At 36.2% G+C, this 12,828-nt stretch overlaps 1 protein-coding gene across 1 annotated transcript in view; it reads left to right on the forward strand.

Annotated features, from left to right (window-relative positions):
• LOC137268158 (lysophospholipid acyltransferase 5-like) overlaps positions 1 to 12,828 on the forward strand; it is a 34,969-nt gene continuing 22,141 nt past the window's right edge. Inside the window, exon 1 of the mRNA XM_067802686.1 lies at positions 1 to 199. Within this exon, the coding sequence (XP_067658787.1) occupies positions 112 to 199 (88 nt within the window). The 5' untranslated portion in view covers positions 1 to 111. The remainder of the gene's footprint in view (positions 200 to 12,828) is intronic.

Consider the following 12,828-nt stretch of genomic DNA (forward strand, 5'->3'; position numbering starts at 1 on the left):
GAGGTCATGCGCGGTCACATCAGGCAGTTCGTTGCAACGTAAATTTTAGAATCCACATGTTGTTTGGCTTTGATACATAACACGTCATAAACAAACGGTAATGAGGGTAGAATGGTTGTGGCGGCAGTTGTAAGTTTTATCGCCACTTGGATTGGTGCGTCGGACAATGCGATAAGACTTCTGCTGTCCTTGTTTGCAGGTAAAGAGCATTTGTGTGAAGAACGCTGATACTAACATGATTTTCTATGTGTTTGTTTATTATTAGGAAACATGGGTTTGCTTACCAACAATTGTCTGATATCTTTGTTTGGTCAGTGATACATCATAATCGTCTACACGGGTGTGGTTTTACTGATTCGTGGATTAGTATCCATGGGCTGATAAAATGACTTAGTATCTCATTCACAAACACTTGTGTATTTCTACTCTTATCATTCATTACAGATGAGTCATTTTGCATTATCTAAGGATGTGCTTGGTACTTTTGAGTTTGTCCAATATCAAAGTAATTCTTAAATGGGTCTTACAACTACATCACCTAACTATACAGTTAAGTGAGCTCAGTTGTGCTTAAGAATGACCCAAAAGGTGACCAGATTATTGAAGGTGAAATTCTTTCCTGGGAACATTTAAGACATTTTGTTGTGGTTCGGTAGTAATTGTCATTCAGTAACTCTCAAGATCACATATACTAAGAGGTGTGGTTTCTGGTGTATAACTGGAAGAGAACCAAACGGAACATAATTGTCTCATCAGTTTCTGTATGCAAACATTCAGTGAAACAAAAGTAGGAAGTAAGATCTGAATGTAAAATATTTGTGTACGATTTTAACTTTTGTATGTTTGTGAGAAACAGAAAACAGATTTCAGATGGCGTGTATCCATTTTGACGATACAAACTAAGTTCCATATCACTCATCCTTTAATCTTGTTAATGCATATAGGGGCCGTGGTAGAAGCATGTTCATCTTTCATCACCCTATTATGGTCATTATCTGTATTCTGGAACATAAGTCGGTAACAGAAATAATGATGCCAATAGTGTGTTTGTAGAAGCAAGTATATCTGTTTGGGAGTCATTGTTACTACGATTTCAGTGTATTATCTTTTGTGTGAATCATATCATTGTGACCCTTCCATAGAATTTGGTCTACGTATATCTGTATTAGCTGGACTTTCCTGGATTAAATTGAATGTTACCAGACTCATTCCATGGATTGAGAGTCACTGACAGGTATTTGGTTTTCACTCAATTCATCGTTTCATCTTTGGGTATATATACCTCATATTGGACAAAGCGTATGTATTTCATGCATCTGCTATTATCCCAGTACCTAGGTATTCTGACCTTTTATTCAGTCAAAAAGATGACAGATTTTAAAGCATAGAAATCATTGAAAATACGATCAAAATTCACCTTTCCTATGTTCACCAATTTGTCCTTGTTTGAAAAGAAAATAATGAAATATGATTTTGTTACTGCCTCTTAACTTTTTCATTTGTATTGATAAGTTCATTATTGAACTTATTCTTCATAATTAAGAAAACTGATCATATTTAACAGCATACAAAATATCATGGTTTGGTCAGTGTGTTAACTTTTTAGTTAATTTGTTTTTGTCTTAGTGAACATGTTTGAGTCATAAATCATCAGGAATAAAATCAAACCAGGCATTTATGTTTTCAGGTATAAAGCAGATATTGAGTCTACTTGTTGATGTTTTCAAGTATTCATGAAAAATAACCACAAATATGCTTGGTAACAGATGATGTACTGGGTTTTCCGTTATTAGGATAATTGTGAGGGAGATTTAGTAGTGTCTATGGTTATTGATTTTGAGAATTAGTTACCTGTTTTTAACTGTTGAATTTTCATTCATCGAAAAGATGTGACTGTAATATACCTGACATGGATTTAGAATATGGCAACTTCTCCCAAAGCCATATTACTCTGGGAATCAGTGGTTGTTGTGAAAGCTGAGACTGAAACAAGGGGCAGTTGTTCAAAGCGATCTTAGCGTTAAGGTGACCGTATCTCCCATACTATAACACTGGCTTAAGGTAGTCTTAGCACTAAGTTCTTTGTTTCTGCCAGTCACTATTACTGTCTGATATTAAACCTGTCTAAAACACTGAAGCTATTTCTTAAACATTTACTGCACTGGTGTGCATGTTGAGACAATACTGCTATGGTATAAACTGCACCTTGTTAACTTACTAGTAATACATATTAAAAAGTAGCCTGTGGTTACACTTTCCACATTATCCAGTGATTTAACACAACCAATATTTTTCAGTCAGATCAAGCAATACATTATCACGACACATGTAATGTACGTTAGTCATTTATAATATCTTTCTACCTCTAACTCCAAGTTGAATGCCTGTGTCTAGTAAAATTTGGATCAGTCAAGTAAGCTGTTAATGATGCCATAACAGGCCATATGATGATATGACTATATGATAACATGACCAAGAAAGTCAGTCTAAATAAAGTAAGTCTCAGTATTATTCGTTACACTCCTCTACTGAGTTGAACAAAGCTTAGTTAGTGGTGGCATCAGGTAACCTTTGACACTGACACAGCTTATGGAATTGCATGACTGGACATTTGCACATAGCTTTTTAACTTTTACCATGAAAAGTTTGTACCTGAACGATTCTGAATGCTATTTTGCATACAATCCCTTCCAGGTGATGCATAAGGAGTATGCTACAGCACTGTCAACAGTGAGTGAACAGCTATTGAAAATACCATATTTGTCAATATTCAAGGATGACAGCTTGCAGAATTATTGGCTAATGGCAACTATGTCACAAGAAAGCCCTATGTGTATATGCTGAACATCAAATATCTGTGTTATATGCTGATTTTCATTGGTTGAGGAATCAGTGACCGGAGAAATTTTATCCCACCAAGCTATAAGCTGTTGTCTAATTAGTTGAATCCATTTGTCCGTCTCACTTTTGGACTCTCATAGGTCTCTCAAAGGTTACCTGACGCGACCTGCTACTAGGTTTGTTAGACTCATTGTAGGCGTGTAATGAGTAATACTGACACTAAGTGTACTTAGACTGACATGAAAGTATGCTGTGAGCCATGTATAGATGCTCTAGGCTCAAACATATTGTGGTGTAAATACAAAAAAAGTATTCATTCACTAGGACATATTGAAATATGAATACAATATGTTATTAGCTGAGATGTAGCCATGATTCACTGCTGCCTGGGTTGTATTCATGAGATAGGACTAGGAGAGACTCATTATGTATTGTCAGAGTTGTGGATTTCACTGAGCATTAAAAGTACAGGGTGTATTTTCACTTGAAGCAGAAACTGCATGTTTGGAATTGTAAGCTTTTCAGGTATTAAATACTCATCAAATAAAATATGTGTTTGTATTATGAATACAGTAAACAGAAAGATTTCTGTGCTTAAATCCAATTTAATTAAATTTTTCAACCAGTCTTGAGCCCACACACCCAATTCCTTTTGCAATGCAAAGTCCACCCTAATTATAAGCTGCAAGGTTTTCATGATTGATATATAAGAATGTTTGTGTAGATTACTAAATTTACTTATTATTTGATGTCTTGTAATATATACCAAGAGGGCATGTCTCATGTCTTGTAGCTGTATCCTAACTATCACTTATTTAATCACATTATCATAATTGATTGGCAAATTTGTGAACAGAAAATATAAATAGCCATCCATTTGTGGGCAATAATGATATTTGCCATATTGCTGCTGGAAAGCTACCATTCTGTCTGCATATTACAAATTGAATTATCTCATGCAGTGTCCAGACACACAACTGAGGCTGTAGCCATATGGGAAGGGGGATAATATAAGTATTGGAAAGTGAGATTAGCACTTGGATGTCAAAGTGACTAATTTTGATGATATTATTTGTACAATTCATTTGTTTTGTGAACATATTTTGGGGTTTTATTTCAGCAAGTAAGTTATACATGAATGAGATATATCAATATTATTTTGACTACATGATGTGTCATGTTTATCCCTGTCTGGCAAATATGGTAATCGTCTGTGGCATTCTGATTTATTATTCTGCAATCAAGAAGGCATTGCAAGTGTTATGATAATTGTTTCTGATTGGTTATGTATATATTAGTCATCATTAATTTGATATGAACCCAAAACACTTGATAAAGTATATCTTTGTCTTTGATTTGCTCACATCTTAAAATGTATCATTCTTACCACTTGTATGGTAGAGTGGATAGAACATCTGTTTGGAGAGCAGTAGGGATGATTTTGCCCCCTTTTCTGCACCATACCCAAATGCATTCTGAGTTGGTAATTGTTGTTACGATGCCTGGTGCTCAACAAAGAGGAGAATAAAGGACTAGTCAGTCCTCTTTATAGTGTATTGAGTTTAATGTCCATGTTATATTACCTCATGGCATCTAAGAGGGCCAGCACTGGAACATGATCTTAAACCCCATTTTGCCTCATTTGTAGTTTTTGTAATTGTGACCTAACAGAAATCAATACCCTTATTGCGTATATCATTGCTCATGTTGTTGATCATTTGCTTGTCTGGTCCAAACTGTATTATTTACAGACTGCAGTCATATAGCTGGAATATTGTGTGTCCAAACAATCAGTTATAGCATCTGAATATAATAATACAATCCTAACATGTATTGTTGTAATCATGTCATACTCATCATACTGATATTTAACCATCCAGAAGACAAGATGTAATATCGGTCTGATAAATATATCATGGGAACCGTAATTATTGCTGTGTAAAATGGATTTATTTTCAAGTTAATGTCCTTGTTCTGTTTGTGTGTCCTCCAGTCCAGAGTACAATGACTTGTAGCATTGTTTTTTCTATGTTATAGAATAATAATGATTGCAAGGTCAAAGGAAATGATAACATGAGACATGGTAGTGGTGGCTATCGTGTCCTGTCCAGCTGGTATAGATAGGTCAATTCTGCCAAAATATGACATGCATGTCTGGCTTGATTCTAAAACCACTGGAACAACCCAGTGAAAAACAATATCAAGTATGCTGTAGCATCTTTTCAGTTTTAAAAAGGAACTAAATTTGTAGATTTCAATTAATTTTAGGGTGTACTGGCTTGAATGCCAGACGATATTAGATCTTTCAAATTAATAATAATAATAAATGCCTGTAGTAAGCAATAATAGTCTGTGACTTTTCAATACAAGTTGATTTCAGTGTTAGAATGTAGGGTGAATGTATCAATGGTGAGTGTCAGTAGATCACAAAACTTTGTTCACAGGGAATTAGACTGTCAATGTTATCTCCTGTTTTTGTACACATCATGTCATGGATTAGACAAGGAAATACTAATCAATTATAATCATAACAACTCACAAATACTTTCATTGTCATCTAGTCCCCTATCCGTATGCACCAGCTGGTATTTCTACTGAAAGTCCACAAAGACAGACACAGGCATGTTTTCATTGATATCAGTTCATGCACTAGGTTCTATAATAAGCTGCTTTTAAGTTGTTCTGTTTGGTTAACTCAGTTAATGACACCATAATATATATATATATATTATGCTAATATCTATGGAAATGTTGTCAAGAGCAGTTTTCGAGTTAGTAGGCTCAGTCACCAAATGAAAGCATAATTTCACCCCAGATACATTGTCAGTTATGTTTGATAGCATGAGGACAGCTGTTTCTGCAGGGTGTCAAGTAACAACAGTATTGTGGGTGTATTGATTGTAGTGCACAAAACGGTATGCAACAAATGTGTTCTGAGAAATATTGGGAATACTTCCTTCTGTGCCCCTTCTGAGTCCTGCCATGACTTGTCTCACCTTATTTTTGTACACTGCTAGTTTGTTAGAAGCTAAAGTTAACTTTTATTTCATCTTCTAAGCTCAAGCGATTTAATCCATTTTTTTACAAATTACAATCTTCTGTCAATGATTCTGAATACAATTGTTACTTGTTGACAGACAGACACTCAGACAAAGACTGATAACATAAACTTTATATGCTACTCCATACTGATGTGATATAAACAGTGTAACCATTTGTCACCAAAGGTGAATTTCTTTTTTGTATATTTCACTATAGACCTTCAGTACATTCTTTATTTTAGCCTCATTCAGCCTTATCAAAGCAAGATATTGTGATGAATTACTGTTTTCTTTGAATTTTTCTTGTCATGAATATGAAGATCAGTTTTTATTTTGTGTGGTTTTCTCAGTTTTATTGACAGCCAGTAACGTGTTTGTATTTCTTATAAAGAACTTTGAAATTGGATTTGGATGCTATTTCCAATGCCATGTCATTCACACTGTGTTTGTTTAAGAATGCCCTGAGCTATGAATATGATGCCTTTGTAAGAGTACTAAGACCACTTGCTCAGCCCATAAGTTTACCTCATTGGTGGATGTTATGTTGCATCTCTCAGTAACTCACACTGCCTGTCAGGTCACTTCTAGCACTCTAGCTGCAGGTCTGGTTTCATATATTATGGCATCAAACTTCTTCTGAAAGGTCCATGTAGAATATTGGCTTTCAGTAACCCTTGCTTGTCGTACGAAGCTCGCTGACTTTGTTGACACATGTCATCAGTAACCAATTGTACTGATCGATGCTTATGATGTTGATCACTTGTTTGTCTGGTGTAGGCTTATTTATAGATCACCACAAATTAGCTGGAATATTGCTGAATGCAGTGGCAACTAAACTCACTTATGAAATTTGAAAATCCCACAAGACAATATCTGGCTTCTGCTTGCATGAAATCAATCTGGAAGGTGTATACCTTTTGGAACCAGTTTTGGCTGCCTGGACAAGTAATGCTTTCCATCTTCTTTTGGGAACCAATGGGGTGTGTGTGAAGTTGCCAGAAGACCCTTTAACAAAATGTTTTGAACCTTTGTTAATAGGCAGGTCACTGACCAGTGTGTCAGAATAAGGTCTTTACATGATATTCTCGGATGTATTTTTGTACTACCACCGAACATTATGTCATAAGAAACCTTAGAATTTGAATGTCAAGTATATTTAAGTATTGTCAACAGGAAAAATGGAAGTGATATCACCAGAGGGATATGACGTTACTTATGTTTGTAACACAACTGCAAAAGGCATCACTCAGTCATCTCAGAAAATTATCTCTGAACCAGAAAGCAAGTCATGACATGTTAGAATGCCACAAAAAATGAAAGGTCATCAAATTCTTGTCATAGAGATGAAATTGTCATCATGAAATGCAGCAACTGGAAAATCTAGAACTAAATATCAGGCAAAAATACTTCAGTTTTCTCAGATTGTACATGCATATTTCAAGTTCACTGTAGCCAGCTTTGTGGTAAATGCAGATGTTTATACTGCTCTCACTGATGTCTACTGGCTGTGATGTTATAGAGGTGGGTGATTCAGTGGAATTAGTTGTATGGGATTCAGATATATATTATATATTGGAGAAATGATTTCTGTAATCAAGAAGAGACCACATGACAGCCTTTAGAAATGCATGCTGGCCCTGTTACCAGTTCGATAATTTACAATATTGACCTGAGTTACTAAAAATAGCCCAGAAACCCCAGGACTAGGATATCCCTGAATTTTCTGTTGTGCTTGTATTTATTATAAAACAGAAAGGTTATTAGTTTAAACTATGTCAGTTTCTGGTTTATGGACTAGGGAGAAACAACATTCACCTCTACATCATCTGTATATACAGCTATGAGGTGTTAGGTATTATTCTTAGAATCACATATGATAATATACGTTTGATATTTTGTAGATTAGAAGAAAAGTACTCTACTTGATATTGTTATTGTGGATGAGATCAGCTCTTCATTGATTAATGCTACTGTTAATGGCTCTATATATGTGGCAGTTTATACATCTGTTACCAGAGTGCTGTCAGGTGTTAACTTTATTACAGTAGCATGGCTGGCTGAATGGCAGGTGTCCGGGAACACCATGCTTTGTACTGATGAAAGCCTGATACTTTTTCAGTGGAGACTCCAAAAGACTGTGTGCAGCTGAATAATGTGTACTGTACAAGACTGTCTGTGTTTGGTTCCAATGAAAATGGTGAAACCTATCCTACCATGGTATTAGTGGAATATTGCTGAAAGCGTCCTAAACCCCACCTCACTCCTTTCAAAATGGGCTTGTTGTTATCATTAAGATCCAAGGTTTATTCTGAGAGTTTCAGAGGGTATGAGTGTACCACTTCATTTTCAGATCTCATTTGTAGAAATACACAGGTTGTTTGTAATTGGCTGAAGGTATAAAAAATGAAAACATTATAGATTTGACTTTGAAATCTGGAAATGTCATTTATCATTTTCATATTGCTGGAAACACTAGTTATAATAGTGCTTTTGTTACCTCTTTTAAATGGATTTATCTTGTATTGTTATAAGTGTGAATAGTTATTGTATGGATGAAAATAGCTTCTTGGTCCCAATCCGCAAAGCCTTCCTAATGTTATGAGCTATCATTGTTGTATAGTTTGTCAAAGACTTTCAGATTACATATTACTATGAACCCTTAGTTAGTGTTCCCCCTAGGGTTCAGAAAGGGCAGGGTAAATTCATGGAAAAGGGCACTTCATAACCTCAAAGGGCATGTTGGTGAGGATTATTGAAAAAACAACAAAATGTATAAGAAGTCAAATTGTCTTATAATTTCAGTTCTAAAGTTCGTTTTAACTCATCTCAGTATTTTAAGATTAGAATTTGAAAAAAGCATTTCAAATCTTCAAAATACACAGTCATCATAGTAAACGACTGCGATTGAGGCGAAAAAGGGCAGGGTGCAAAAGTCAAAAGGCAGGGCGCTGTGCCCACCTAAATGTGCATGGGGGAACACTGCCCTTAGTGGATTGGCCCCTGACCATTACATTAAGACAAGTATCAACAGACTCACAGTCACATATCTGCTTTACAAAATTAAATATAACATGTTCAGAGAAAAGAAGAATCACTATATCATATGTGAGTGACAGGTATTGTGGTTTAAGGAAAAAATAAATGGGTTGGCACATTTACACAACTTACATATATCACCTGAGATGATGAAGGTCAGAAATATCTTCAGTAACCCATGCTTGTTGTGAAAGGTGGGTAAATGGGATCAGGTAGTCAGACCTGAATATTGGCAAGGGCAGCGTAAAACTAAACTCACACACTCATTCCATAATTATCAGAAGCTGACAAGAAGATATTCCAGCTGGTACCATACCCTCATGTAAACTGTTCAATACAAACTTCATTCTCAGCTGTTATTTGTTTCTAATGTATGTTTAAAAATGCAATGTTATTTCTTGAAATATCTAAATATAGGTGTACATACCAAGTGGTATACATATATCGTTTTCGATCGCTAACGATGTAGAGGTTTCCAACGGTATTGATGGTAACTGTGAGAATCGAATCTGCAACATAGGACTTATTTGTTTCATGAAAAGATTGGTGTACAGGAATACTAGAGAACATATCATGTTCATGTGATAGCTTACATTAAGTAACTGGTGACCTGATCTCTCACCTGGAGTCTACATCAGTAAACATGACTGAAATTAACAATTGTTTCTCACTGTTAAAGTGCTAGGCCAGGTTTAACTCACCTGAATAGCAGTAGCCTTGTGGGTGTGGGTGTGTTGAACTAGTGTGTTCAGCAGATAAAATGCCTTCACCAAGTGTCTAGTTTGTGACTTTTGTCAATCTTAACCGGTTAACCTGATCTGTAATTTCGTTTCAATTCATTATCTCTCTGAGGTATGTTAGAGGCTGATTGTAAGATACATGTAAATATTTTGATACATGTTAATATCAGCTGCTGCTGTTGATAATAATTTATCCTTGTCCAGATTCTATTTCACAGACTATGTGAACTGTCTTTCAGGAGGTTAGTGATGATCGGGGTACATAGTTTTTATACAAGGGTAAAATGTCACGTCACCATGACAAAGTGATGTCATGAGCAATGCCATGATGCCACAGTTCTTCTGTGACGTTGCGTTCTACATCCAGAGATGGCAGGTAGCCAGCCCAGGTTTGAAAGTAGATTCCTTGGTACTTAACAGAATATTATATTTGTGACCATAACATACTATGTTTGGCCCTGTCATCTCTCTCCTATCAGCTTTATCAGAATGTAACATGATATAACTGTCATCTAAACTGATACTACCTTCCCTCGGGGATGAAACCCAAGTACTATCTGTCACAAGTTAGCAACCAGTGCTGGGAAACAAATTCCTATAATTTCATTGATATGGCTCACACTCATGTACCTTTGTTATGTTATGTGTCTCTTTGGATTAAAACAAATGTGACAATGGTCCTTTAGTAACTATTAAGAAATCACAGTTTTCAGGCCTAAAACTATGTTCCAATTACCCGACATTCCCTTGAATTTGGGTGCTGACCCTATTTTTTTAAGTGATAAGAATAAAATGAGCTTTCAAGATGTTTTGGTTTCACTTGAAAATCGTCCGGATAGCGAGATGCCCGGTTAACTGGAGCAAACAAGCAAAATGTGAATATTAAATGAAAGCAAATAATTATCATGTACGTATATCAATAAATCAACAGTCAAGAGTAATAAGAGTGAATCATCATAACACGTAAGTGTACCAATAATACATGGAAGGCGGAACATAGGTTACCATTTGTCAGGTTGTCTCGAACGTAATCATGTAGCATGTGAAGCCTCAGGTGGTAAGTTAGATGAAAAACGTAAATCGATGAGAAAAAGTCTCTATTTTGCCAATTGCATGTTCTTTTTTTTTAATTTTAAATGCTCTAAAAACATATGACATCGCGTCGAACTTATGCTGTTTGCAGAAATTAATCCGGACAGGATCAGATGACTTAGACTTAATCATGATTTAGATCATGTGGCAGGCTATTTTTAACTTGCATCACGACAGATAGTAGGGGCTGATTTATAAGTGTTAGATACAGTACAGTTTAGTTTACCTTAATCCTACTTAACATGTGTTTTCATTACTAATAAGATGTTTCCACACCTGCCAAATCCTAAAGAACAACCTGAGTGACACGTGTCCCTAGTGCACCCGTCCAGATGACTGGATCATTTTTCAATGGAAATCTATAAGAATGGTTTGAAAATTCGCCGTCCGGGTCCTGAAGCGCGGGGTCTGGTTAAGCGAGTACAATTAATGAACATAAGTTTCGTTTCACATAAAAATCGTCCGGAAGGCAGGGTTTCCAGATATGTGGGGTTCGAGTAAAGAGGGTTCGACTATGTGTTATTAGTTGTATTTTACTTCTAAAATTTTTTTTAAAAAACCCTATGAATCTTACCTACTTACCCTAAATTCTACAGAGGTGTAATTAGAACCGCAACATTTTTTAATTTGGCCTCATTTGTGAGTTTTGTTGTCGTCTTTTTAGCATGTTTTGGTTGTATTGTTGCTTTTGGAATCAAGACAAGGTTTTCTGCAACCCATTCTATTGTAGTTTTGTCATGATTGCTCTCTGCAATGATCATTTGTACTATGTACTGTTTGATATTTAGTAACTATCATCATATGTACAAAGTTAAAATCAAGTTAAAATCAACATATGTCCATCCTGTAGATGTTAGAAAGTTATCTTTCAGATACTAAGGTTTAAATCCAAGTTAAGTATCTGGGAATAACCACAATAGTATTGGCTGTCATAAATATGATCAGATTTGTGGTGTGTATGAGTAGGTGAAAAAGATCATGTAGGAAACTTTAAGTATTGAGGGTTAAACATTTACTATAACTATTAATTCAACATGTCATTATATTTGAGTTTGCAGATTGAGAGATTTGTCTCCCTGTTCTGCTAGTCTGACCAAGCCGTGTGCCCATTTAAAAGCAACTCATTTTATAGACATCTGTGTCTAAATGTCCAGACACATCAGTCTGATATGATCAAGTGCCAAGTAAACTGTGTGTAAACCACATGTCATAATCTTAAATTAGAGCCATCAAGATTGGCTACAGTGGTGATTGGTTTGGTCAGGTAATTCCTTGAGAGGCTTATGCTGGTGTGGGAACTACTTATTGGAAGCAGGATGGGAAAATCTAGACATTGTTAACTTGTAGAGCACAAGCACCCACCAAGCTGTGTGATCAAAGTAACAGAGCATTACCTGCAGATTTCCTTCGGTAGAAATCACTGTCATCTTTTGGATCGAGGCAGTGATTGAGGTAAAAATCAGTGACATTAGGGAATTCTGACTGAGATATGGCATCCTCATGCCACTTCTCAACCTATCATGTTTCTTTTCCACCTCCCAACACCTGCTTCCCCTCCCTGACCTTGATTACCTTTTCCCCAACCTGTGAAGGTTTGGGTTAGAATACTGGGCCGGGATTTTCGAAGCTCTCTTAGTGCTAAGATTGTCAAAAGTCCCATACATTAACATTTCGACTATCTTAGCACTAAGAGAGTTTTGAAAATCTAGGCCCTGGCCTTTAGACACCCATACTAATTTCATATGAGGCTACTAACGGGATCAGGTTGTTAGGTTCACGGACTTGGTTTACACATGTTGATGGCAATTGCACAGATTGATGTTCATGCTGTTGATCACTGAATTGTCTGGTCCATACTTGATTATTTACAAACCACCACCATATAGCTGGAGTATTGCCGAGTGTGGCATAAAACAAAACTCACTCACTCACCTTTACCCCATCCCCTCCCACTTTCCAGCCTGTTCCCACCTGTCCATCTCCTGGCTTCCCAAACCCTCCAGTGATCATGCTCCCTGGCTTCCTACCAAAACATACTTCTCCATTGCCTGGTTTTCCCTTCCACTCCCACTTCCCCC

This window comes from Haliotis asinina, chromosome 16 (genome assembly GCF_037392515.1).
Source record: "Haliotis asinina isolate JCU_RB_2024 chromosome 16, JCU_Hal_asi_v2, whole genome shotgun sequence".
Lineage (NCBI taxonomy): Eukaryota > Metazoa > Mollusca > Gastropoda > Lepetellida > Haliotidae > Haliotis > Haliotis asinina.